This window comes from Xiphias gladius, chromosome 3 (assembly GCF_016859285.1).
Source record: "Xiphias gladius isolate SHS-SW01 ecotype Sanya breed wild chromosome 3, ASM1685928v1, whole genome shotgun sequence".
Classification (NCBI taxonomy): Eukaryota; Metazoa; Chordata; class Actinopteri; order Istiophoriformes; family Xiphiidae; genus Xiphias; species Xiphias gladius.
Window position 1 is genome coordinate 18,949,295 of NC_053402.1, and position 27,942 is coordinate 18,977,236.

At 40.9% G+C, this 27,942-nt stretch overlaps 3 protein-coding genes across 5 annotated transcripts; 1 reads left to right on the forward strand and 2 right to left on the reverse strand.

Moving 5' to 3' along the window:
* Nucleotides 1-1,162: 1,162 nt before the first annotated feature.
* Nucleotides 1,163-15,769, reverse strand: fmnl1a (formin-like 1a). Its single transcript, XM_040120336.1, has 25 exons — nucleotides 15,062-15,769; nucleotides 11,515-11,598; nucleotides 11,212-11,298; nucleotides 11,040-11,113; nucleotides 10,251-10,334; nucleotides 10,002-10,145; nucleotides 8,869-8,977; nucleotides 8,494-8,570; nucleotides 8,308-8,401; nucleotides 7,862-7,936; nucleotides 7,638-7,748; nucleotides 6,252-6,401; nucleotides 6,028-6,129; nucleotides 4,877-5,522; nucleotides 4,636-4,760; nucleotides 4,288-4,490; nucleotides 3,935-4,169; nucleotides 3,778-3,846; nucleotides 3,615-3,695; nucleotides 3,397-3,526; nucleotides 3,146-3,309; nucleotides 2,948-3,049; nucleotides 2,763-2,858; nucleotides 2,422-2,536; nucleotides 1,163-2,289 (listed from the first exon to the last, which is right to left on the reverse strand). The coding sequence occupies exons 1-25, from the start codon at nucleotides 15,245-15,247 to the stop codon at nucleotides 2,225-2,227; spliced, it is 3,408 nt and encodes a 1,135-aa protein (XP_039976270.1). The 5' UTR covers nucleotides 15,248-15,769; the 3' UTR covers nucleotides 1,163-2,224.
* A 994-nt stretch (nucleotides 15,770-16,763) lies between these two features.
* Nucleotides 16,764-23,836, forward strand: mlx (MAX dimerization protein MLX). Of its 3 annotated transcripts, none has more exons than XM_040123565.1 (8): nucleotides 16,764-17,192; nucleotides 18,291-18,383; nucleotides 18,543-18,632; nucleotides 19,583-19,692; nucleotides 19,836-19,938; nucleotides 20,544-20,643; nucleotides 21,147-21,345; nucleotides 21,465-23,836. In XM_040123565.1, the coding sequence occupies exons 1-8, from the start codon at nucleotides 17,099-17,101 to the stop codon at nucleotides 21,519-21,521; spliced, it is 846 nt and encodes a 281-aa protein (XP_039979499.1). In that variant the 5' UTR covers nucleotides 16,764-17,098; the 3' UTR covers nucleotides 21,522-23,836. The 3 variants fall into 3 exon arrangements, with proteins under 3 accessions (XP_039979499.1, XP_039979501.1, XP_039979500.1); XM_040123567.1 differs by having other exon boundaries at nucleotides 16,765-17,192; nucleotides 18,347-18,383; XM_040123566.1 differs by having other exon boundaries at nucleotides 16,766-17,192; nucleotides 18,344-18,383.
* Nucleotides 23,502-26,960, reverse strand: LOC120788067 (PSMC3 interacting protein). The gene is made up of 8 exons (XM_040123568.1): nucleotides 26,831-26,960; nucleotides 25,810-25,910; nucleotides 25,598-25,687; nucleotides 25,353-25,464; nucleotides 24,956-25,101; nucleotides 24,768-24,821; nucleotides 24,080-24,139; nucleotides 23,502-23,945 (listed from the first exon to the last, which is right to left on the reverse strand). The coding sequence occupies exons 1-8, from the start codon at nucleotides 26,847-26,849 to the stop codon at nucleotides 23,889-23,891; spliced, it is 639 nt and encodes a 212-aa protein (XP_039979502.1). The 5' UTR covers nucleotides 26,850-26,960; the 3' UTR covers nucleotides 23,502-23,888.
* Between the last annotated feature and the right edge of the window lie 982 nt (nucleotides 26,961-27,942).

Below are 27,942 nucleotides of genomic sequence, written 5' to 3' on the forward strand. Positions count from 1 at the left end.
ACATAGAAGAAATATACATATATAAATATATCTAAGTGAGATGTTTGTGTATGATATTATAATTGTGAAGAAAAGTGTGATATATATAGGCCTAGATTAAATTATATACTGTAAAATGTCATCATCTCTTCAGTTTTATATATTAGTGACCATTTTGTACAGATTTTTCTTTTTTAATTCATTGAGAGAGATAATAACATTTCACACTGAGATTATTTATTCATATGCAGAACATTTTTATATTTGTTTAAAAATATCTGTATAGAGAACAGTTAGCCTCTGTAATATACACTGAAGTTCATTTTTGAATTCTAGGCTTTTCTTTATGAACACTGAGTTTATGTAACTTTGATTTATGAAAAGCTTGTCCCTGAAAACGCTTGTCCAGCTCATTTGCACCTTTGGCTCCTTATGTGAAGGGTCACATTGAGGTGTGAGAGCCTGGACCAGTGCCTGTGCTTAGGGGCTTATTTTGCTACTATCTTCTGATTTTTTTTCCGGGGAGGGTTACTTTGTGTATCTGTGGTCTGTTTTTTGATTTCACCCCATCCTGTATCTGTGGTTCAGCTGGTAGTAGTGATGTTGGAGATGGTCAGATATTGTAGTTACTACTGTGAAACAGTGAATGGGCCCGAAGGCTTCATCTAGAGCCCTGCCGCTTCGACAGAAGTTAGATGGCTTTAATTTTCCTCATGTGTCATGTTTGCATGTGAACAGGAATGGTAGCAATGTGGATGCTCGGTGCAGAGGCGTTCGGAGGCGACACACTCTCAAACATTACAACAGGTGGAAGTACATTTTGTTGCTTATCTGCTCCTGTTGTTGCACCAAGTGGCTTGAAGTAGCAGTTAAGCTAAACCACAAGAGTTGTTAAAACCACCAAGATGGATCAATAAGGGAATTATGTGAAGTTGTATGAATTTTAAGTTTTATCTCTTCCTTTGCCATTGTATTTTTTTTTTTTTAAATAATGAACCTACATTCTATGGTATGTATATGAGATTTTTACATGAGTGTGTGGATGTTCAAAAATCTTGGCATCAAAAACAAAGAAACAAAATTGACTTGTAAATAGGCCGAGTCATTCCTAGCGAGTTCAACAAATTGTTATGTCCAAAATAATTTGTTTTATTAATAAACTTTGATGATGGGTACAAAGGTATTTACAAAACAATGCATGTATAGTCTCAAGCAATCGCACGGTGCAGTCGAAAAAATGTTGTCTACATGTTTTCTCAAAAAAATGAGAAAGAGAGAGGAAGAGAAAGCGGTTCTATGTTAGAGGTTTACAAACGTGAAGATTGAGACATTTTTCTGGTATCTGTGACAAAGGCATGTTCAGTCTTACTGTGATGTTACGTGGTGACGAGGGTGACGATAGTGGCCGAGAGTGTTGAATGTCTAGAAGGAGTCAGAGAGCTTGAACGCACCCCAACCAGAGAAGTCACCAGTGATGGTGAGCTCTATCCACACAGTGATTCTCCCATTTGTAGAGTAGTGTGATATAAGAACAAAAATAATACAGAAAATAGATCTATAATATAATGATATATAAATTTAAAAGCCTACTGATACTGGAGATACTAATTTATCAGTGTGGATGCCATGATATTCTGTGAGAAATGTGTGTGTTTTTCCTGTGAGAAGACAGCAGGCAGTTGAACCTGCCTTCTTTTGTACATAACTTGCTGTGATTGTGTGTCCAATAAAGTGCAGCTCTCTTGTACAGTGGTGGCGTCTGCTCTCGCTTCATACTGACTTGCTTTTAAGTTTTTTCTTCAGCATCAGGAAATGTGAATACAAACTGTGGGTGTTGCATATGTCAGGTCAAAGCTCTGATTTTGTAGAGGAAATACACATACAGGAACAGCGGTTAAAAAATAGGTTTATTTTAAAATAAAGCCAACTTTTTTTTTTTTTTTTTAGGTAGACATAAGGTGCCACAGAAATAATTATTTTGGGGTTTTTTTTTAGCTAGATTTGTAATCAAATTTGTGAAGTATTGCATTAAAGATATCAAATAGTTCCACCCTGACTCTATTTACAGAACAAATTCACACTAAAATGTTGGCAAAAATACAAAGTCCCATATGGCTAATTATATATTGCGATATAATGTATATACAGAACACTTTAAAGATTCCTTGTCTGTATGCTTGGTTGTGATTCCAGTCACATTTGTAAAAAAAAAAGAAAAAAAAAAAAGTCTTGGACCAGAAGTATCTCAAGTGTCCTGGCGCTGCGCTGACCATCGACCATCTGTCCGCCTGTATGGTGTGTTTCTCAAATCTGAGGGAGAGCAAGGACGGGCTTACTGAGATGGAGGTAGAATTTCAACCGCAATTAAAAATCAAACATGCAGCATGCGCGATATTAAAATATCTGCACGTGTCTCCTCCAGGAAGCGTCACCTTAACCTACCTGTGATGATATCCTCCAGAGCGCCATCCTTCCCTTCGCGTACCTGCGGTTTCACCTGCCTCTTTTTCAGCTCTGCGATCAGGTCCATCTGGGGCATCTTGTTCATCATGGGCCCCTAGTAAAAGTTCCAAAATAAAAGCCATTTGAAAAACAAAATACATTTAGAATAGAGTGACATGGGCTTCAGTCACAAATTTGTTTTACATGATGGTTTTTGCTTCATGAAGTATTTCTGAAAAAACTGCACCGCTTGATATAACACATATGACATTATTACAGATTACCAGTCAATACAATTCTATGATACATAATTCCTGTACACTGAACCTTAAATCTCTTACCTTTTGTACCCCAGCTTTGTTGGGAGATGACGACTGTTTTTCCTCACTGCTCTCACTCTCCATTTTCTTTTTCTGCTGAATCTGTTGCTGTGCCGTCTGCGTTCAATCCAGGAAAAAAAACAATTAAAATTCAACGCCACGCACCGTGGTTGGACACATGTCAGAAACCTACCACACATCCTCACCTTGTAGGCCTTTATGAAGCGTCCGAACAGCGGGAAAAACGCGGAAGGCTGCGTTGTTTTGGGATTCTCTCCGAAATACTCCACCAAAGAACCGTAAGCCTCCTGGAGGAAGACAGGCACAGCAAACATATGCGTATTAGTATGTGATAAGATGTTGTTCAGAGTTGCGTGTAAGTTCGATATGAACTGCAGGCTAACCTGTGCGGTCTTGCTGTCTTTGATCAAAGATTCCAGCTGCTCACTGTTTGTTTTGATGAATTCCTTCAACACCGGGCTGTCATCCTGCACCAGGAACTCCTTTTTGGTCATCTCCATTCCTCGCTCTAATGAGCGGATATCCTGAAGAATGCCGTCCAGGGATACTGGCAAACAAAGAGAAATGAGTTTAGTACCATACCTGATTTATATAACAAGCTCCATAACTGGACAGCCTGAGTGTGTGTATGCACCAAGTGCTGCCTTGTCCACAAAGTGTAGCTCAGTGTGGAAGTTGGCCAGGTCGGGGTATTTTTCCTGGATGATATTGGTGATGAAATGAAGCAGCGTCTGTGAGCGGTCAGTCGACTTGGTCTCCAACAGCTGAAAAGTACAGACATTTACAAAGTTGATTTGATTATATGTATTTTCTTGAAGTAAAAGAGTAATTCTACAAAGAAAAGCTACTCACAAGGTCCAGACTCTGCAGCCGAAAACCGTACGCTGCACCTCTCTTACTGCTGTTCATATAGTTACCGAAAGCGAGAACAATCTGAAGGGAAGCACATGAGATGACTTAGGCAAAATCACACCTTTGGAAGCCACATCAGTATGTTGTATTGCCTTTTACTTACTTCTAAAATCTTTTTCAGTTTGACTGAAGACTTGATGGACATGGACGCAGCAATGATGGAGTTCAGTTGCTGTGGATGAAGTAAAAACAACATCAATACATTTGGTAAAAATCTCAGTCTCTTCCAACCCAAGCTATGATGCATTTGACAAACTGACCGGCTGCAGGCGTTTGACGGTGTCTGGGAAGTTGCCCATGAAAGTGAGAGTGTTTATTCGCTGGGTCAGACGAGGAATCTTCCCAAAGCGTAACATAAATTGGTCCTCGTTGCTCAGCTCGTCCAGCGGGCGGCCGTCCTTCTCGTAGTTAACCAGCAGCTTCATCTCAAACTGTGATGGTATGAAGGGCTCGAGCAATTCCAGGAAGTCTATGGACAAAGACTGCTGGTCATACCTGTATAAAACAGTAGTGACACATTGGTTAGTGTATAAGAGAGGGAGCGGTAAAGAGGATAGGATGAGTCGGTTTATGATACTTCAAAAAAGGTCAACAACGCAACAGAAGCGCTTACGTCTCTATGGCGGTGCAGATGAGAGATGGATTCATTCCTCCCTTGCGTAGGGTGATGGCCAAATTCTTGGCCTTATTGGCGTCAATCAAGGATGTCTTACTGGGGGCTTTCTGGACCATTTTCTTGGTAACACTGGACAGGTCTGCCGGATTACCCTGAGCTCTAGTCTTGAACTGCTCCTCAAACATCTCCATGTTCAGCTCCTGATGTACACAGAACGAGAGGCAGAGAGAGGAAAGAGAAAAAGTGAAGCTAAACGCTTTCTTTTTTCATTTCAAGTATGCTCATATCAAACCGCAGTACTGCTCTGTACAGTACAAGTGGAAAATGGAGGGAGCGTGTTCTTACCCCTAAGACTTGCTCGTCATCTAACTCGTTGAAGACGGTGCCTGTAACTTGGTTTGGTTTTAACGCCTGCCAGTTTAACAACGGCATCCTGAACTTGGTCTGGATGGGCTTCTTGCCCTTAAGCCCTGAGGAAACAAAAAAAGAAGAGGACTGATTAAACAAGTAAGATCTTTGCTGATCCCTTGCTTCCAAATCATGGCAGTTTCCAGTACTTTTCAGATTCTTCCATTGAACTCCTCACCAGATTGAGTGTTTGGACATCCGGGAGGGGGCGGGGGTCCAGCACCAGGTGGGGGGGGTGGAGGTGGGGATCCAGCACCAGGTGGGGGAGGAGGAGGTGGGGGTCCAGCACCAGGAGGGGGAGGTGGAGGAGGAGGAGGTGGGGGTCCAGCACCAGGTAGGAGAGGAGGAGGAGGAGGAGGAGGTGGGGGTCCAGCACCAGGTAGGAGAGGAGGAGGAGGAGGTGCCGGTGGAGGCACAATATTTAGGGGAGAGGCAATCTGCCCTGGACCACAAGGAAGGGGAGGGGGAGGAGGTGGTGGAGGGGCAGAGGCAGGCAGGCTGGAAGCTGGGGAGGCTGAATCAACAGCGCTCAGAGTGCTGGGCTGTGTGGCTGAGGCTGAAGCTGGGTCCGGGGCCGGAACCTGGACGTATTCGACCACTGTGACAGGCACAACTTGGATGTCCAGACCTCCCGAAGCACTCCGCCCCAGTCGGATCAGCCCCTTGTCCTTCAGCTCCTGGATCTTCTGCTCCAGCTCCGAGGGAGTCTGAGGGACAGAGGTGCTCAGGCGCTCCCTGTCCTTCTCCCTCTCCCTGTCCAGCTCCCGCTCTCTTTCTCTCTGCTGCAAAGCACTGACCTGGGAACAGGACTCTCGCAGGCCTTCCTATACGATAAAAACACAAATTTAGACACACAACTTAACTCCACAAAGAGCATGTAATACACAATCTGTCTTCGGGCTTTAAAGGAGATCATGTTAACATGTTTGCCATCGTACTTTAGTGGACAAAATAAAGTTTTGGCCTTGTGGTGGTGCTAGAAGAAAAGTGAGAGGATCACCAAAGTTATTAAAATTCATCCCGAAGGAGACATGTATGTGTGTACAAAATTACACAGCAAACCATCCAGCACTCGTCGAGACATTTCACTCCAAACCAAAGAAAAAAATCGCGCTGCTGAGTCAGACCAACAGACTGACATTGCCATCCACAGAGCCATGCCGCTGCATACCGAAGAGGATTATATTTTCACTTTCATGTTAAGATTATTAAAATACAGTGAACTGCCACTCTTTTGACCTCATTATAACTCACCACTGTGCAGATGGCCCACCTTCCTTGGCTAATTAATCTCATTAAACATTGTACATGTCATGGAGCTGCACTTACTTTGAGCAGCTCGGTCTCCTTGGTTGCCTGCATGAGCTGAGTCTCCAGCTCAGATATTCGCCCTGTCGTCTGATTCTCAATCTCCTGAAGCCGGGCACTCAGCTGCAACACAACACACAAACGACATTGCTATAACAATTACAACATCAAAGTCTGTCTTTTTTTTTCCCTTTTTTTTTTTGTCCACTGAGATTCCTCTTTCTTTCTTTTAATTTGCGGCTGACCTGCACGTTGTGTTCCTGCAGTTCGTCCACATGCTCCAGCACCCCTCCTCTGTTCTCAGCATCCTCCAGCAGGGCTCCTACATCCAACACGTTGTCCAGATAGGCCTGGATCTGGACCTGCAGCTTCTCACTCTCTGTTTGCTTCAGACGCTAACACGCAAAAAAAAATGATGTGTTATACAAATACACTGTAACTTATATTAAGTATGATATAGAATAATATGATAAAATAAAACATAGTGTATATTTTCTAAATTTAGGTCCTAAGCCTAAATCTAAAGTTCTTGCTGAAGAAAGAGTTAATTGCAATCAAACCGTTTTTATTCTGCAACTGAGAGCACATGTAGCTGATGAAGAACTGGCAGTTATAAGCAATAAGCAACTGATACTACATCTGTTATTATACATTCACAGAATATTGTTGGAATAATGTTTTAAAATGGGATAGGGGCTGATTATGGGTCACCTTTACAGCAAATATAGATTTATAGAAGAAATTTAAATTAAAGAAACATAACCAAGATATTTGTAAACCAAGCTATAGAGAGAGTTAGCAAAAATCTGATTAACAAAAAATACATTTACCTTATGTTTTTTAGCAGTAACTATTATACGGTTAGATTTTTTTGGAGAGAGAATGGCTCTTTTATAATAGTTTAGAAATTCTCTCAAAACCGGCATGTGGCTCCAGCATAAAAGTAGGAAAGTGATATGTGTGATATAAACAGGCTTTATTCAGCAAAACATAAAGGGAAACGGGGTGAGCATGCAGCAACCACATGCTCCTAAATGAGGAAGGGAATGGGCATTAGAACTGACAATCCGGACACCACAAGTCACTTCATCAGATGACATAAACGTTGAGAAATGTTATGAGAACTACAATTAATTTTTAGTTCTTAATATGGGAGTTTGAATTTGTTTCTTTAAACTGCAATATGGATTTTATGATCATCACCTTTTATGTTGATATAGCAAACTTGTTAACAAACAGTCGCTTATTTATACATCAAGCAGTTACAGAGCAACATTATCATCTATTTGGCGCCATGTTTCTGTCCACCTGGCAGACTTTAGTCCAATATTCACTTGCTTTTAGCTCTGTTTTTGGTCTCTACCACCTCCCAAGGGAAATATCGGGCTCTTTAGCTCCTAAATGCTCCACATTGTTTTCACCAGCTAGTCTCTAACTGTGTGCTGATCAGGTAGTGTTTAGAGCTTTTTCACTGATAAGTTTGCTGCTGTGGTGAAAACGTCACATTGTTTTCACATTTATTTGACACATTGTCGTTATAAATATTCCAAATATAACTTTAGCTTTAACTTCCCTGGTATTGTTGTTAAACCGTGGTGTATGCCAACCACTGACTTTTTATGTATATTCACCTCTAGATACTTGTCCAATCCAAGGTGGGTGAACTCGTACTGTAGGTGGACACGGAAGTTCATGTTCTCCACCGAATGGACCACAATGTTTATGAACTGCATGCAAGCTACCTGGAAACAGACACAATGACATTTAAATCTCAAGTACACCTACAACTTAACAGTCCCTTAGCTTATTTGTGAAACAGTCTGCAGGTTTGTGGGTAATACATCTGTAGACCTACCATGAAGTCAATGTTGCTGTCATCAATGATGAAGTACTCCATCAGCTTCTCAAAGCGGTTCTTTTCTTTGCTCACCTGAGAAAAAAATATGAGGATATGTATTTTAATTGTTGGCCACATGGGGGCGCAGGGGGGCACTAATGAAAAACAAATCCCCTTCTGTAAAGTTATATCTATTGCATGTGGTAGCCTACCTCAGTCAACATAAACTGTTATATTCTTAGCTCTGCACTATGCCTGCATTTAGAATTACACACAAAGGCATGACTGTTCTCCATGTGTTGAAATAATGACCACAGTGCATGTGAGAGGTGGACCGTGTCAGTCACAGGATGAGTAATGACGGTTATGTAAAAATGTCTGAAACAATGGTATGACTGAACAACAGTCAAAGTCAAATAAGACCATTACATTATGGTGAAATTACTAAGGAAAACTCATTTCACCTCTTTGAAGTTGTCAAAAGCAGAGAGAATTATGTCATGTCCTCCTCTGACGAGACACACGGCAGCCAGCAGCTCCAACACGAGGGCTTTGGTCCTGTCGCAGCAGAGGAGAATGATAATGGTAGACGTGGATACAGACAGGTAACACACACACACACACTTTGTCTCACACACGTGAGCACTCACCTGGGATTCCTGCTGTTGAGACTGAGGGTGATCTCGTTCACACAGCGCGGGTGACTCATCACCTGGTTAAAACCAGACTGAAAGTAGAGGGAAAATATAAACAGCTGCCCCCCCGGAGAGCTGGCATGTTTAAGGATGCAGAAAAAGTGTTTGTGCTTGGTTTGAGAAAAAAGAGCAAAACATTAAGATTAAATTTGTGTTTTTCTTTCATCCGGCAGAGCACTCAGACAAGTGAAGCAGCAGTGGGAAAAGTGGAATTATGTCGATGCACTGGCAAAAAAAAAATAAAATAAATAAATCACTCGCTTTGAGAACAAATTTTCTTGGAAGACCATTCTTGCACAGTAAGAGAAGCAGATGATGTTAAGACTCTACCTGGTAGTTCATGATGGCACGCAGGCACATTATGCACACATGTACATCATCTCTCTGGCTGGATGTATGCGACTTTCTATGCATTTTGTTCCCCAGAGTGGAGCTTATTCTGTGGGGGAATAACAAGGGTATGGACACATGATTGTATACTTCAAGAAAAGTTACTGTATGTGCGCATGGTTTGGAGTTGAGACCGAGAAATGCTAAGACACATGCAAAACCGTTTTTAGCACATTTAGCAGTTAGCTAATTGTAACACCACTTTCGGCACAGTTTTGGACATCCACTGTGTCTGTCTGACAGCTGAGATGTGTCGTCAGGTGAAAGGAAAATAAAGAATGAAATACTCAACAAATGAGCTAAAGATGTGAATGAAGGAAAGTGTGAGAAATGTAGGTATTCCTAGTGGTTGGGATGCTTGTTTGAAGAGGAACTGCTGTCTAGCGATAAGATCCTTGAGCCATGAAAGAAACTTTGTGGTATGAAATAATTAATAGAGTCATATTGATTAAGTTAGATGACATCTGGCCTGCTGCACTGCTTGTTTCATAACATAAAAATCATCTGCAGTTGGTTAATCAATCAGGGCTGTCACTATTTATAAGAGCAACTGAATTAATGAAAAATTTATGGATTTGGTCCTAAATATGCAAAAATAAACAACAGGTGATTTGCAGACAGAAAGAGATGAGGTTTTGTTTGACACAGTTCAGCTCATTTGAGGAAATGAAATGACATTTGGTTACCTCCGTGGCACTACAGCATGCTGCCATCACACCACTCCCTCGCATGACTCTATTTTCTCACTTTACTTTATGTACTAATGTATGAGCTGAAAGGTCCTCTTCATTGGGGTATGATGTGGAGTGCATATATATATACATATGTATATGTATATATATATACACATACGTATGTATACGTATGTATATGTATATATATATATATATATATATATATATATATATATGTGTGTGTGTGTGTGTGTGTGTGTGTGTGTGTGTGTGTGTGTGTGTATATATATATATATATATATATATATATATATATATATATATATATATTATGTAAGTGTCTAGAGCTGTTTTTCTCATAGATGCTGTAAAAAGTCTTGCCTGTCTAGAGCCTCTTACCTTACAGTCAGTGCACGAGCAGCTCTGGTCATCCCATGTGAATGAGAGCTGCTGGAGCTCTTGGTCAAATCTTCCATCGACCTCTCTGCTGGCTTTCCTCTGTCTGACAGCATGCCACCGTTTTCAACGCTCTCCACATCAAACCTACAAAGGGCAGAAATGCAAAATGAACACCCACGGTGACAAATAACTTCATGGTAGAAGCGCCATCAGATTCTGAGATTGTTTTCACCCCCTGCTGCTACTCACGAGGCGTCACTTTGCGCATGGGACAGGTATTCCACCAGAACATCCAAACCATTATTAGGCTCACTGAGAAAATCTTGGGCCCATCTACAAAAAGACCCGAAACAAAATATAGCATGAGGAATGAAACGCTGACAGAGAAATATTTTGAATTTCAGTTTACAGATTCTGCACTGAGATTGGACTTAAAGCAAGACTATTTAACTTTAAAAAAAAAAGAAAGGACACAATCTTGCTGTTACAAATGAACTTTTGAATTTGTAAGCGATAAAGCGCACTCTTGCTCAATTCAGTACACTCAGGGGTTTTTTTCTGTTACAACTTTACTTGTTCTGGTTTGACCAGCAGCGTATTTTGGCAAACTTTAGATCATCATTTCTCTATAAATACTTTTACTGAGCCTGCTGACTATGACTCTTCCCTCTGTGTGCTACTGTTGCACTAAATTTGAACTTTTACCATTATCCTTTAGTCCTTTAATGCTCGAGGAACTTGAACTGATGGCAAATCATAATAATAATAACAATAAGTGAAACCTTAATTTCTTTGGCAACTATCTTAAAGGGTACCCTGTGGAGTTTTTAAACACTAGTAGCGCTATGGAGCGCTCATTCTGTTTGCAATGTCCACACACACGAAAAACAAGATGCACACGCGAGAGTACATGGGCAACGAGATACACATTTCTGCCTGTGGTTTCACATCCTATTCCACTGATTGAGAGTGGGAAAGAACGCACAAAACAGTGAGTGTAAATATATGTAGGAGCCATCCCAACTCAAACAAGCTCACCCAATGTGATTTGTGCGAAGTGATATCTCCAAATCTTTAAGGACCTGAGTCGCATCTTGGATCCTTTTCTTCAGCTAAAGAAGCAGAAGATGTTGGAGTCAAGAGAGCATTGTGCAGGTACAAAAACTAAAGATATGTCACATGAGAAGGGAGGATGCTGCTTCACACTGACCCTGCGAGACACCCCTCCTTGATCCTGGTAGAAGCTCTTGATCTTGGCCAGGTAGGTGGATGGCGGACTCTTCACCTGGAAACGCTCCTGGGAAAGAAATATTCACGGAGAACTGCGTCAAAATTGGCTTTTGACAGTTAATTTTATCAACAATCCAAATATATCTACTTTGGGTGTTCATGTACTTTGTGTCAACTCTGTCCCAGTGAAGGTACCAGCTCAAGGATCCTGCTCACTTTGAGGACATGCTTGTGGAGATGGAATTGTGAAACCAACTTGTTATGAATGAAAAAACGCTCTCACCTGATCACAGACTAATTCCCACTTCTTCTCGTTGTCATATTGACTCAGTAGCTTCAGTTTATCTGGAGGCAAGTTCATGTAGCTCTGAAAGAGAGAAGAACGAGACAGGTTGTTTCGACCTGAAGACTCCAAAGTAATGAAAGTAAATTTATACACAAAAAATATGATTCTGGGTGAAAAGAAACCCTATATGTCATATTCATCACACTAAAACTCCTCTTACCACCTTCACTCTCGTTCAACACATAAATATTACATTTCTCAATTTTTCCCGCTCATGCAACAATGATAAAATCTTCAAGACCACAAATGCACTTTCAGTGTGAAACAGAAGGGTGTTTCCTACCCGCCGGAAGCACAGATGACTCTGTGTTTACATGTATGTATTGATGGTTGTCAGGGGGTACCATGTACCTCGGAATAAAAGACTATTGTTCATATTAGGTAGTCATAACCAAGGTATTATTCAGCTAATCAAAGAGCCTTTGTGCATGTGATGTTGAGATGTCAAATTTGACTCTACAATGCAACTTTTAATAAAGATAAAGGTGTTGATGAAAGGAGGCACATATAAAATGAAGAAAACCCACACCACAACTTACCATTTTTATTTATTTGTTGATTTCAGTAATTTTTTAATAATGTCATCAAAGTTTGAATATAGACTACTGCAGTTTTTTATATAGACTTTCAACCAAGATTAAACGTTTATCTTAACATTATAACATATCTTTCCATCACAAACTGCACATAATATTTTTATAATCCTCTGAGCTGTGTGGAGAATTTTACGCAGATTTGGAGCCCCCCACCTTCACAACCCGTTCCCTCAGGTTGACGCAAACATCAACGTTGACATATTAGTGCCCAAACAGTTTCAATTTGAGTTATCGGCCTCAACCCACAGTGAAATGTCTGGCTCCCGTTTTAAAGGTTATTCCTCCGTTCAAATTACCTTAAGGTTTAATGGACCCAAATTAAGTATAATGAAGGATTCAGAACCAGATGCACACAGAGATTGTGTGGAAAAAAGACAGAAAAAAAGAACGGGCGCAAGAGTGGCTGTCAATAACTGATTTACTCTCAAATAAGAGCCTTTAATTACAGAGTTGAAGTGCTTTCTTTGGTCAAAGATTGAGTAAATAATTACAGTCTTATTTATGTTTTGCTCTAAAATGATTTTTTTTTTTATACAATTATCCTCCAGATTCACAACATCGCTGGAATCTACAACGGCCCTATCACTGCTTATGTGCCTGATCCAAGACTCCAGTGATTATTCACTGGCCAGGCTAATCGTTCCATCTTACACTGAAGAAATCTCAGTTGACCTTAAATACACCATCCAGTACATTCAAACAAATGTTTGTAGTTGACACACCTTAAAAAAAAAAAAAAAAAAGCAAAAGCGGAAATTGGCCCTGCGCTTCGCTGCCGGGGAGTTGGAACTTCACATTTGGTGAGGCAAGGGAGGGGTCTCATTGTGGGTTTCATGGTACAACACTTGCCGAATCAAATGACACAGGCTCGCTCTGTGTGCACGTTCTGTGCACGAACTCAGATGAGCATAAGTATAAATTCCTTAAGAAATGAAGAAGAAAGTCAATTTCTCATTTCCTTGCAGCGTTAGCAATGCACACTTTAATTCCTTAAATTCTCGGACTTAAGAAAAGTACTGAATGATATCTTTCTGAAATTTAGATCGGAAATATTTTGCTAAAAGAGGAAGTGAGGTCATGCTCTCATATTTCCACCTTTCTTCCATTTCCGAGTACGCAGAATATGTCAGACAGATATTGTGAAATAGTTCACCCTAAAGTCACAGTATTTGTGTCCTCAAGCATTATGACATTTGCATTTTCAGAAGAGGCTTTGTCAACATACGTGAAATAGTCACATACATTTTAAACATAAAGAAACCGCTTGTGTATAATATATGCATATCCACTATTGTCAGTTCTCATTGACTAACACAGTGATTGTTACTCTACTTGAGAGGGCTTTAAAAATTCATCAACCTGTCAACTTTTTCGGTGATCTTGAGATATGGTACAGAATTTCATGGGAATATTTGGACGCATATTGGCTATTTAGAAATGTGCATGCTACTTTTCAATTACTGGTTAAGGCATTAACAGATAAAAACCTATCTGCCCTTTTTCACATTGGTTACAATAAAGTGCCACTGGGAAAAAAAAAAAAAAAATTTGCTCGTTTTCTTTTAGAAAAAATGTCATTAAAAAAAGGACAAACAAATAACTTTCTTGGTAAAGTGGATAATTACTATACTCCAGGGAGGAAACATGAGTGCTGTTGTAAGTCTATTTATGTTATTCTGTGCATCACGTGTGTCTTAAATCAAGCACAGATCGTGCTGTTCAGCCAAAGACAAAAGAGTAGACTTTGGCCCTCCAATAGTCCATGATGTAACACTTTTGTGCAGCATCATAAAAAATGAAAGGGAATGTTTTATTGTTGTTGTCGTTTTTTCACCCGTAAGGCTATAACCGTGGGCTGAATGGAGCTCATTTGGCTGTAAAACCTGAGACAGAGTGTCGAGGTTGACAGAGTCAGACTCTGTATTGATGTTACAGGCTGCAGTGTGTCAGCATGACGTCACCTTTTATAGTCTTGTTGCTCTTCAGTTCCCTCTTGGAGCATTGTCTGTGCTCATTAACATGATTTAGACCAACCTAAGACATAAAAGCCAGATCTTTAACTCGAGTGGAATTCTTCTGTAATACATTTTTGTTGTTGTAGTTTTCACCACAACGATTTAAGCGCTTCAGTTGTTTGGATGCCTTACGCTTTGCGATGTTTCAAATTGCTTGAAGTATTTATTGAGAGGCTTAATGTTTTCCAACTTGTTGTAAGGCTGCTGAAAGAGTGGCGAAACGGTTGCTTTCCGGTCCTATGGTCTCCCTCATGTAAATGAGTTGCTCAACTTCCCCTTGGGGCCAGCTCCCTGTGTTTGCATTAATCACCCTGTTCCTATTCTGACATTTCCAAATCAAACAGTGAGGGGAAGAAATACTTTGATGAATCTGGCAACTTGTTGACAATATTGCGTTTACTTTGGCAGTTACTGATGACCTTTGTGAAAATATGATTGGGAAAAATGGCAGGTCAAACGACTCTTTCCCAGAGCATGTTGAAAGCAGTTATTTTGCAATGTTTGGCTTCTCTGTACCCACCAGAAAAATGGACCTCTAGATTTATATATTCTAAAAGATTGTGAGACTACAAATGGGAAAAGGAATACATTATCTTCAGCCTGTATTCATTTAAAATTGGTTTTTGGCAGCACCAATGAGTCAGGGAGCGGAAATGTTCAAAACAGGACTCGGAACACTTGTTACTTACAACAACTTTAAATTACAGATCATAAATTGGATGTGGTTTGTTATTCCTGTGCCTCCTGCATAATTTCCCGCAGCCTCTACTACAAAACCTAGTTGGCACTGGGAAAAACACCGAGCGCGTAATCCCTCCATTTTTCATGTGCATTAAGGGTGTGTGCTCTCTTGTCTCAGGTGCAGCCACTCACCAGCACCACGTTGAAGCGCTCCTCCAGCTCCTCCTCTGGGGGCATGGGCAGTTTGGGGGGAGCTGGCTGCTTCTTCTGTAAGGTTGGTGTGGGGTCACTCATACCTGAAACAGCCCCGACCGAGTTCCTGGCCTCGCGGCCCTCAGCCGGCTCCTGCTCCGAGCCCCCCGCGGCCGCATTCCCCATCACTAATCTCCACAAGTAATCCAGGGGGAAAGCTTTACACGAACCCCTTCTCCGTAGAAATCGGTGTACTCCGAAACAGAGTGAATAAAAGTGGACAGAACGAGCAGGCCTAAAGCGAACCAAGTCTTTAGGTCTTCAGTGAGAAGAACATCAAGCCACTGGCCTACTTCGTCCGCCTTGGTCCTGAGGACAGGGTGGGTGGTGAAATAAGGTAGTTTGTCCTCATGTTTGTCCTCTCATCGGCCTGTCACTCTCTGTTTTACAAGTACCTTTGAGAATTAGGTAGCAAGCCTTGTTGGAGCCTGTTCGGCTCTAAGAAAAAGACCCACCGGTATCTCAGCGTCTCACTTTTTCTCTACACTAGTCGACTGAGAGCTGAGGAGAGCACAGAAGGCTGCGTCTTGTGAGAGGAAGGAGAGGAGTGTGTCACACCATGTAACAGACAAAAACCGCAGAAACACGAAAGCAGAAGAGCAGCTTCCTGTGCACTACACCAGCAGAACCTGGGGTGGAAGATAAACATGGTAACCATTTAGGCATGCGGTGCATGCAGTAGGTGGGTGATGAGTAAGGTATGGTAGGAAGAGAGAGTGTCCAGAGTTGAGGGAACCTGTGCTAACCGAGCAGATGTACGGTGAAGCACGGGGGAACTCTCTCTCACTTTACCACGGGGTCCCGTGAAGCCAGCTTAACTTGCCCGGGCCTGGGGCTACATTTGTTTCTGTCATTTCCCTTCGAGTGAGGCCGGATTGTTGTTTTTTTTTTTTTTTTTTTTAGGCAAGTCGGGTGATGATTTTTGACCAGGTGGAGAAGATTGTCCGACGGCGCCCCCCCGTGTTTAAAGCCGGGTACTGCATGTAGGGCTGCTGCTGCATTTGTGGCCTCCATATAGCAGCCAAGATGCGGACGAGCCTACATGTTTTTTGATCATTCGTGAATTAGTCGGGCTTGAGGCTCGGAAGGGGTCAAATTAACAAATATATCACGAAAGAAAAAGGTTAAGGAAAAGTCCAAAAACTGAAAACAGATTTGTGTATCATAACTTCTATCATAACTTCTTATTTTCCTCTCCCATTAATCTTCCCACGTACTGCTTAGATTTGTCTTATGGCCCCTTTGGAGGGGCTCAACCCTTAGGTTGGGACTTACTGGACAAAACTACCTAACTGTATTAAAACTAGCTAAACCCTGACAGGCTACAACAATAAAAGTGCTGCTTACACACAGATGAACCCATATCAACAATCTTTCATGTATTATACAATAATATATCACTCAAGGGGCCAGTTTTCTGCATTATAAGTACTTTTACTTTCGATAATTTATTTTGCTGATGATACTTTTGTACTTTTATTTAAGCAGTGACTAAAATGCAGGACATTTACTTGTAATAGTGTATTTTTACGTTGTTGTATTAAGAGCTGCAATGATTAGTCAATTAATCGATCGTTAGAAAACGAACCTGCAACTATTATGGACCATTCATTCAGCCATTTTTCAAGCAAAAATGTCACACATCTGCTGGTTTCCGTGTGTCAGCTGTGAGAATTTCCTGCTTTTCTTAGTCACATACGATAGATCAGGAAATATCTTTGAGTTTTTGGGGCTGATGGACAGACCAATCAAGCATTTTTTTAGACCTTGTCGTGTCGCGTTTTTCACCTGTTGACATTTCATAGAGTAAATAATCGGCAGGTGAATCGACGAAGAACATATTCGTTAGTTGCAGCCCGTTGTATTGATACTTTTACTTAAGTAGAGGATGTGAATACTTCTCTCAACCCTGGATATTTGAAAGGAGTTCCATTACCCGCAACGTTTTTGAAGGGTAACGAGGTTGTAATTTACGAGATGGACGCAGAGGCAGCAGTGCTGTGCTGTGCTGTGCATTACATTGTATACCAAAATGACGGACCCGACAACCTCGCCAGAAGACCACTGGAAAGTAAGTAACTCGTGTTAGCTAACCTCGGCTTTGTTGGGAAATCGATTCTTTCGTCTGTTGTGTGACAGCTGTGATAAGTGGCAAACGTTGTTTTTTTTTGTTTTTTTTTCCCTGAGAGTTGACGTTTTGTTCACGTTATGGAGGAGCAGGGCTCCACAGCTAACGTTAGCTTGCTGGAGAGCTGTAGCGGTTAGCTAGCTAGTTAAGTAAACAAAACGTCCAGAAAGGGAATAACTCGTGTTCTCCATTTGCAATTAGTTTGTTCGGAAAATACATCTGCACACTGCTCACACGGAAGAAACGATACTTTCTGTTTTTGCATGGTGTTTTTCTCCTTTTAAAAGTACATGTGGAAGTGGAGCGCAGATTTATTGTAAAGTCGTAATGTTATATTTATGTACAGTCGTTAGCTTATAACGTCGGTGCTTTTTTGAAGCCCCGCAAAATGCAGCTTTTGGGAAACACTGATGTAGCTTCGAAAAATGATTTGGTCCGTTTGTCTTTGTCAGAAGTATTGACTGAAGCTTTCCGAAAGGCAATGTCTGTGTATGTGACTATAATCCAGCAGTTAATATGGAAAAAAGCAACTGTCTCACACTTAGCTGTGGTCATGTCAATGAACACGTCTTTGATATGTAATTCAACAGAATTAATAAACCCGTTGATCTCAACATGCAAACTGTCTTTTAGAAGGTAGCATTTGATTCAGGTTTTATTTAGGCACCCTCTTAATGTGGTTCTAATGTAATTGAAGAGAGTGGAACCTTCAGTCAGTATAGTCCTTGATAAACACTGTAAACATATAGCAGGAGTTAGCGTTGAAATTGATTTTGCCCCCCGGAAGCATTGGAAAAAAGCTGGACCCAACTTTGGGAACCACCCATTTAAACAACTGTTTTGTTGTGGTGCCCTAGATCAAACAGATGATCTGTGACTCAAGTAATAATTTGGTCCAGCTCTTTACCCCCCTGAATACTTGAACAGAACAAATCAGGGCAACTCTCAGTGGGGGTTCAGGCAATCTATCAGGCAAGCTATCTCTTGGTCTATTGTCAACATATTTAGGGCAGCACAATTTTTTTCTCTTCATTATTCCAGCCTCTCAGCCTCTATTTTTCTCCTTTTTCCATCTTTTGTTGGTGATGGCACAGCAGACGGACGGTGCGTACAGCGACAGTGGCTTTGACCATAGTGAGTATTCAGTCAGTTCATATCCCGTTGTTTGTCATATTATTTTATATTTAAACTATGTGATGTTGACCTTGTGTTTCTGGTCGCTGAGATTACTATGCTGATCAATTTTTGGTCTTTCAGTGAAAGATCTTTGATGTCTGCTGTCTTGTTCTGTAGGTTTCTTTACCGAAACTGCCAGAAAGGGTACCGTTGTGTCCAGGGCCAACAGCATCGGCTCGACAAGTGCCTCTTCAGTACCAAACACAGGTATTGTAGTTGTAACAGAGGGGATTGGACATTGTTCACAGTTTTAAGAGAGAATTGCTGCAACATATAGATTGTGATGCAAATGTTTGCTTATAGTACTATAGTACTTATAGTCTTAATTCTGTAACACTTTTTAAAATTTCTGGCTAAAAAAATAATTGGTTTACTTGTATATCACCTTTCATTAAAAGAAAAAGCTCATTGTAAAATGGAAATAGAGCCTGCTTTCTTTCCTTTTGCTTCCTGCTACATATGAAGGGTAAAACCTGTTCTGCTACTGATTACAGCTTTTACTGTACTTGGTCTAATGCAGTTGAGCATGATAAGGCATGCAGGTACTATAATAGAGTATAATAATGACAGAGAGCTTTAAAAATCAGAGGACTTTATGCTGCATAATCATGTTAAATAAACTGCAGCACATGCAGAACTGTTCTGTTTGTATAGCTTTTATTCAAACCCTGTCAACAGGGTTTTATATGTTTTATGGAATGGAAAGTGGAAAGTCTGCCCTCCTTAACTGTCAAAGTGCTCCCCCCTCTCTGCAAGTATTTTTGCTTGTTTGCTGACTGTGGTTTTATATCAGTTGCTACCCGTCGATAAATATTGTGCTAGGGCCAGTTTAAAGTGGATTACAGGAATCAACATGACTTAAATGAAGCATGAATCACCTTCTCTGCGTGTATCCTGTGGGAAATTAAAAATGGTCCAATCTTGGCAAGACTGGGCATTTTTAAATTTATCTTCTTTCTGGGAAACTAAAAAGCCCACTATCAGAAAACAGATCTTGTTACCGTTTTAGACGAACTTTTAAAATTTGTTTGATCTTCATTATTTCCAAGAAAATTTCTGTTAAACATTGGCGTGTGTGATCATTTCTCAGTATTTCAACAGATTTTCAGAGGTCAGAGGCATGCAACTTATCCGAGTCTTAATATATTCTTGAATAGATGATGAAGACAGTGACTACAGGCGTGAGACGTCGTATAAGGACGAGTATAAAGATCGACGGAGACAAGCGCACACACAGGCTGAGCAGAAGCGTAGGGATGCTATCAAGGTAAGGCTACTGTAGATTGCAGTAGGTCTCTTTGACTTACCTCAGATGAACCACACACTTTGAAAAGTTTGAGTTCTGTATTTTTAGATTTTTTTTTTTTTTTTTCCCCAGGATATATTAATGACTTTATTTTTTAACTTTAGAAAGGCTATGATGACCTCCAGTCAATAGTGCCAACCTGCCAGCAGCAGTCTGAATTCACAGTGGGAGCACAGAAGATCAGCAAGGCTACTGTTCTACAGAAAAGTAAGATGGGATGTCATATTTGATGAACACTAATAGCTCATCCATGAAGCTGATGGAAGTATTCGGAAAAGTAGATAATACATCATTTGACAATTCACTATCTCCATCAGGGCAAGACGGTAAATAGTAGAAAGTCAGTAAAGGTCAGAGTTTTCTGTCCAACTTTTTAAAATTGGCATTGGCAATTGCTTGGCATGTGGCCCTTATTTGGTTGAACATGCCCCAAAAACTGGCAGGGTGACTGGTTTATTTCTCACTTCAGTCACATAACATAAATCTGCATCTACGGATCACATACAGTCTCACAAACTCACATTACATAAGGCAAATAAAAATGGAAAAGAACAAAGGGGCATTCACGGATATAAACTAGCATATCTTCAGATTACGCAGATTCCATAGAAAGTTGTTGGGGATAAAGATCACACAGCACAGAGATGTCAACACTTGCCGGGGGTTTTGAAGGAATGAAAAATTACAGTTTTTGGCAAATGGCTGTGGAGGGACAGCACCTCTAGGCAGATGGAAATTTGCCACAGTGTACTTCAGTCTGTGTGCAGTGAAGAAATACCTGACTCACGCATTTCTTGATTTTACTTTTTCAGCAATTGACTACATCCATTTTCTTCATAAAGAAAAGAAGAAGCAAGAGGAGGAAGTTTCTGTACTGAGAAAAGAAGTGATGGCACTGAAGATCATGAAAACGTGAGAGAGCGGTTCACAAACTGTCTAAGCCAAGATACCTTTTTCCACAATGTGCTACACAATCCCACTTTTCATTTTAGCAAACTAAGGCATCCCTACTTGAAGGCAAATCCTGAAAAGATATCTGCCTCATTTGCATTTCCAAAGTCGTGAATGTTCTGCATCCAGAAAGATGAAAAGATGCATTTTAAAAAGAAATGCTGACAAAAAGAGAAAACTCTTGAGTTAGAAATGCTTTGATAGAAGCCCTTACACAGCATTAAAGAAAGTTACTATCAGATCTAAAAAATGGAAATAAATTTCGTTGACCAAAAGCTTTAAATGCTGTTTTAGGATTTTTATAACGACCTTATGACACTTGCTGTTGAGGCGAACCAATCCATCTAGTGTATGGAATATAATCAAGTTAATCTCCTTTATGTAATAGTCGTGGCCATTGATTAAGTTGTATATTTTGTGGTGCCAGGTCAACCGTGATTGTCTTTTTTTTTTTTTTTTATAAGGAACTATGAGCACATAGTGAAGGCTCACCAGGACAACCCACAGCAGGGAGATCAGGTGTCTGACCAGGTCAAGTTCAACATCTTTCAGAACATCATGGACTCCCTGTTCCAGTCGTTCAGCAATTCTGTGTCAGTGAACAGCTTCCAAGAACTCTCTGCCTGTGTTTTCAGCTGGATTGAGGAGCACTGCACGCCACATGTAAGGAGCAATTTCATTTTATTGTGGACAGCAGATCAGATAAAGGAGTAATCGCAAGCACTGCTTTTGTTAATGTTGAGATAAAATATAGTTTTTGTGCTTCTCCTGTTCTTCCCTAGACGCTGAGGGAGTTTGTTGTTGGGGTGCTCCGGCAGCTCAGTGGTCAGCTTTACTGATCGAGTGAAACCTCTGTGACTGAACTCCCAGACTTTGGGCTTGCTCTGGCCTCTCAGGGTGGAGTAAAAACTTTTATCTGCCCCAGGCCACACCACAGTATTTACACGCACTGCAGCTCATCTGTGACTCCCTGGCTGCAATTGGATTACCTCAACCCACGCTTTGGGCAGAGATGAAAAGTTGTCAATGGATTGAGCAGTTTTATGTTTGAGAGATCACTTTCGTTTCTCTTTCTGGTTGTAAGTGTACATACATAGCTGAGTATATTTCAGTCTCTGCTGACTGTTAATGTGTCTTGCTGTTATTCTGCTAAGTAATGCAGAGGAAACACAAGAGCGCAGAAGTCAAAATAGTAATAGTTTCATCAGCAGGACTCTTCTCACATATTGAGTAAATCGATGGTATGGCTTCTGCAACCTGTCGGTTTACCCAATGGGAATGCGGAGAAGGGTGACGGGAAAACTCATGAGCTCACACCTCCTCCTCTGTCACGTCAAGCATAACTGTGTAGCTTAGAGAGCTCCTCTCAGCTCCAGCGCGCACACGTTGCGAGTCAGCCGTGCCAGGTGTGATTCAAACAAACTCTTAGCTGTAGTGAGACAAACTGTGAGGTTTTTATAAACGTTGCCGTGATGAGCCGACAAAAATGCTGAAAATCTCATGGATGACAGATTTTGCAAGGTAGAGGCAGCATGCTGGTCTAAAATGTATGAATCGTTGTCTATATACAGTGTATCGACTTTGACAATAATTGAGCTACGCTGCACATTGTGAAGAGACTCCGTTTATATACGGGCAGTTATTCGGTTGCAGTAATACCTGTCGTGTTTATGTGGGAGATGATGTTAAATACAAAGTGTTGATTTTGATGAACCTGTCAGACTGCAGTTTTCTCATCGATCAAGTGACTTAAAATCTCACTTGAAATTTCAGTGGTTCTAATGCTGACATGATAAATGCTATTTACTTTGGTTGTCGGTGGCTTTTGTGATCAGTAACAGTTCATTAAAAATGGTGTGATAGTCGGCATCGCCGTGATGAAAATGTTGTGACTGTTCAGGACTGTGCCCCACACCAGTCACAGGATCCTGGAGAGATCCCGAACACAGCCATGCACAGATTTACAGCCAATCTGGGCTAAATGAAAACAGCCAATTTTTATATAGGTAAAGTTAGAATTTTGAGTTTTGGTTTTTTTTTACAGCTTTGTTTCCATTGGCTTTAATCACAGGGAAACACTAATTTTTGACCACTTCTTGTCTCGTTGTTTAATGTATTTTCTTTTGATAGTTCTTGTACAAAAGCCGATTCACACTCAATAGTGACTTTATCAGGTATACCTGTAAAACCGAATGGTGTTGAAGTGGATTACATTACATTGAGGTTTCTGATTTACAAACACATTTAAACATAATGCAGTCAATTGCGACACCACCATTAACTATGACTTTAGTAATAAAATGAGTTAAATTAATTCCTCTCTGAAAGTGTCAACAAAAATTGAATGTTACTTTCTTTATGAAGGTAAAAATTTATGGCTGAGTCGTTGTTTTGGATTACATTAGAGTTTACAGGTATACCTAATAAAGTGGCCATTGAGTGTATATTACCATCCAAAGAGTGATGTCAAATGTTAAATTTGCCCAAAATACAATTTGGAAAGGAAAAGTCATGTAGCTGGGAACTAGTCTCCGTCCCTGCAGCCAATTAACCTGTAAAACCTCTTCAGTGTTTTAAGATAAGAGAGATGAGTTTGGTTGCTTTGTTGGAGAAATTCTGTCTGAATTTCTGCGTCACAAGTTGCTGTCATGAGAGTAATAACTTGGCCGCAATACAGAGAGAAAAAAAAACAGTAAAGGGTGATAAAGAGACAAGACGGGGGGAAAAAGGGGACAACCCCCACCCCCTCCCCATAATACCTGAAAGTCATGAATCACTGTCTGTGCTTTATACTTTTTTTTTAATACAGTTTTTTTTTAAAAAGGCAGCAAGAGGGACTTAAACATGTAATAAGAACAATGAAGAATGTAAACCTCTATAAGTTATAATGAATCACTTGTTGACATTTTCATCATAGGCTCAGGATCAGTTTTGTGGCTTGAAAAAGGGAAAAATTAAACAACGTTGCCTACGAGGTGAAAAGCATCCCTCAGTACTGTCAAATGATGTGACATAGTGTTAGTGTCTCCACAATGACAAAGCTATTTTTGTACTTTAAATTACAAAGTTGTTTTTTCCATTCATTCTTTATTAAAGATGTACTATTTGTTCAAAAGACGGGATATAAATAAAGTCATATGCTGTGGCTCAGACAGCTCTGATGTGTGATCTTATCTTCTTAGCTGAACAAGCGTTTTCAAGTTCTTTCAAGTACTTGGAACAACCACCTTGCAGTCTTCATCAGTCTCTACCCCAACTTCGTCCTGTAAGGGCAGCACCGGGTATATTATTCATTTGTACTGTGTACAAAAAACACCGACACACAAGCAGAACACGCATAGATGTCATGAAGCTTGAAGTTTTTGGAAGGTGGGTTTTATGAGCCTCTTTCACTCACCTGGAACTCCTTTTTGCTCTTAGGATATCCCTCCAGGATTGCATTTATCATGTCTGAAGCCTGAGAGAAACAACACACAATAAAGTTTAGGGCTTTAGCGGCAAAAACGATGTCTACAAAACTACAAAACTCCCCTTCTTATGTACCTTTCCATTTACTGCTTATAATATTATTAATCACGGGGAACAAAATAATGATTTTTGTCCTTTGCATCATACTACATCTTTATTTAATATTTACTAAATTATTTAAAATGTGGCAGTGCAGGAGCTACAGTTGTAAAATAAGTTATTTTGTGGCACTTATTTAAATGCATTTCATTCAAAATATACATTTAGGGCCGCAACTAACTTATTTTTATTCCTGATTAATATGGTGATTATTTTCTCAATTATTTAGTCTTTAAAATGTTAAAAAAAAAAAAAACGGTGAAAAAATTTCTCAAGAGGTGAAAGTGAGGTCTTCAATTAGCTTGTTTTGTCTGGTCACAGTCCAAGACCTTGAGATATTTGATTTACTGTCATATATGACAAAGAAAAACAGAAAATTGTCACATTCGAGAAGCTGGAACCAGAAAATGTTTTTGCTTAAAAACTGACTGAAACTATTAATCAAAATAGTTGCCTAATTCTTGGCGGACAGACAAAGCTATTACATCAAACAACTATTGCATCTCTGTAAACATTACCAGTCTCTTCCTCTTTTTCCACTCTTTCACGTAAACGGTCCGCTCCTTGTAAACCTGTAAATTAAAATATTATGAGCTTACTGTGCACAGCAAAGGAGGAGAGGGAAGAAAAAAGAAGAGCAGCAGCAGTATCTTCACTAGGTTTTTAAGGTGGTGTGCTTTGGCAGAAAAAAAAAAAAACCCTCCACCTTGTCTCTCTCTTCAGGTGTGACGTGATTTGTGGCCGACTTTATCTTCTCCAGACGCTCTCTGTACCCAGAACACTCTGCTTTCAGCTCTTGGATCTCCGACATCATTTCCTCTGTCGTCAGGGAGCTGTTGAGCTCCTTCAGCTCTGTAAATGGCAGATTTCACACAAGGTTGCACAACACCCCCTTTCAAAGAGATACAGTACAATGAAAACATGGTCCCTTTAAGCTTGGACTCGTGCAAAACATTTACTGTACTTAAGTGTACGCACAACAAACAGCAACATCCCGTGGCCTAGAGTAGTGCAAAACCAAAGTATTCTGGTATCTAGTAGGATCTAAGGAAACATAAACCGCCTTGAGACACCAGCTTGTAGAGATCAACAGTGTGCTCCACCTGCATCCAACTGTCTGCAGCTCTGTGTGAGGGACTGCGCCTCTGCGCCGAGCTCTGAGATCTGACAGTCCATCGCCTTCAGGTCTGCATCATTTACATCCCTGAACTGCGCCTGTAGGGAGGGTTAGCAGTCGGTCAGTTTCAGCTGAAGCAGGCAGGATTTTTAGAAAGAGCAGCTTGTGCACATGTTAGGTGTCAGCGCCGCCCGTCCCCAGCAACGCAGCGTTTCAGACGAACAGACTAACCTGATCCGCAAAATAAATCTTTTGCTTGCCATAGGTCTTCTCCTTTATCTTGCCCTCTAGAGCCAGTAGCTCCATGGCTTTGACCACGGCCTGGTGAATCACAAGTGTACAATCATTCATTCATTCATTGGTGCATTTGAAGCTACACACAAACACACACACACACACACACACACACACCACTGAATCTTGTGGATAAGGGTTTAACTTACAGTTTTTCCCAGTCCATGCTGCTTTTGTAAATTACAAAAGACATCCTGGGCACTGTAGGGCCGGTTCTTCTCATTCAGGTAGGCCAGGATGAGCGCCGCACCTGTGGGCGACAGCAGGGCAACCTGATCGTACCAGCGAGCGAATCACATTCACAAATTGCACCTAAATGTACTATTGTGTTACACTTTATACTCCGGAAATATAGCCTGATGTCCCAACTGGACTTTTATGCTCTGTTTTTTTTTTTTTTAATATTCAGGCGCCTCCGATGTTTTCTGTCACTATTATAATGCATCTGTCACGCAGTTCGTTGGCAGTCTGTTAGGTACACCCGGCTGAAACCTATGCAGTCCAATACAACAGTCCTGCAATGGATCCCACAGCCACCGAGATCATAATGTTTCTGTGGAAGCTGCTGCAGAGGGTTGGCGGATTCGGCTGTGCGACCGTTTTGGAGGCTGCAGTTTGCGCTGCCGTGTTTGTTTTTCAGCCCGGCCTCGTTGATTTTAAAACGGGGCGGACAAAGTGGTAGGAAAACACCTGTCAGGAAAGCACAACGCAATTCAACTAAAATACATTGTGTCGTGTATGTGTAGGTATGTATGTATCTCGTCTTTGTTTTTCTATGGTTGAGCTTCGAGAGTTTTTTTTTCCCCCCCAACGCAGCTTCCTCCCGAAAGAGCAACGGAGGTAGACTCTGTTCTATACAAACACGTGACATCGTATAATGTATTTTTGATTCTAATCTTTAAAAAAAATAAATAAAGTTGCCCCCCCCCCGTGGCAGAGTGGGCGTATGTGAGGTAACGCCGCGGAAACGTTCGAGAGCCCGCACGGGCTACGGGCTACGAGTGCGGGCTACTTAGCTAACCGTTAGCCGACGGCCCCCTAGCTGCGCTCTCAAACGCACCATGCGTGACTTCTGACGGACACGGTCCGGCTCGATGCCAGCGTCAGGGGCGCGACAGCTAGCCGGCCACAGTCACGCACATCCTGACGTGACGACAACTCTCGACTTACCGTTGTCTTTTTTACTCATTTTTCTAACAGAGTCCACTTTCACGTTAGCTTTCCAAACTCGAGTTTCGCGCGAGATCGGCGTCACGGAAAAGATCGTTTATGTGTCAAAAGATGCGTCACGAAGGGTCACTCTTCTGGACAACGCTGGCGCCGGGGCTCTCCGTTGACTTAGTCTCAAAAACATGAATTAAAGGCTATTATTTCACTTCTGCATATTAACAGCGATCTTGAGCAACGTCGTTTTGGCTCTAATATTTTTTTATTGTTGATAACGTCGGCTGAGTCCTCCTCTTTCACGAGGTTTACGATAGTCCGGGAAAAAGAACCGAGTGAGAGCTCTGCAACTTGGGTTGGTCTCAGAGCCAGACAAGTCATGATCGTTGCCTAAAATATTTTGGACAATAATGGTTTATACGCCTGGTAATCGTGTTGGAAATACAATAAAAACAAATACCTTCTGCATAGTAATAAAAAAAAAAAAAAAACAACACATTCGTTGATACTGTAGCATGTGTGTGTGTGTGTGTGTGTGTGTGTGTGTGTGTGTGGAGGGGGCAGATCCTAGAAATGGGGCCTGTATGTACGACCACATGGATCTGTGTGCAATGAAGAACTTAAATTACCCATTAAGACAGATTGTGTTTTATTCTCAAAAGAAAGTATCTGGGCCAGTGATGCCCACTGTGTGCTTGAGTTAGTCCGTTTGATTTGATCAGTAGGCTTGAAAGTCCATAGCTGTGATTCGTCCAAGACAGAAATGAGGCAAAGAAAAAGAAAAAAAAAGCACAACTAAGATTAGCGTATAAAATTCCTCAACAACAGCAACGTTGTCAGTGTTTCGTTGTTTTGTGAAAAATTTTCTCAGTGAAGTTGTTCTGAACTTTCCGAGCCTTTGCTGCAAAGACTTTAGTCTTAAATCAGACACTTTGGAATAATCTCAAGAACTTCATCTGTCATCTGAGATTGCAGGACACATTTGACCAGACTCAGACGTAATTGCAAACATTTTATTCAATATGATTTGCACATCAAAATATATCAAAACCAGTAACAGAGAAGAAAATACACTACTTTGCACATTAAATTATCAAACTGATTACAGATCACTCATA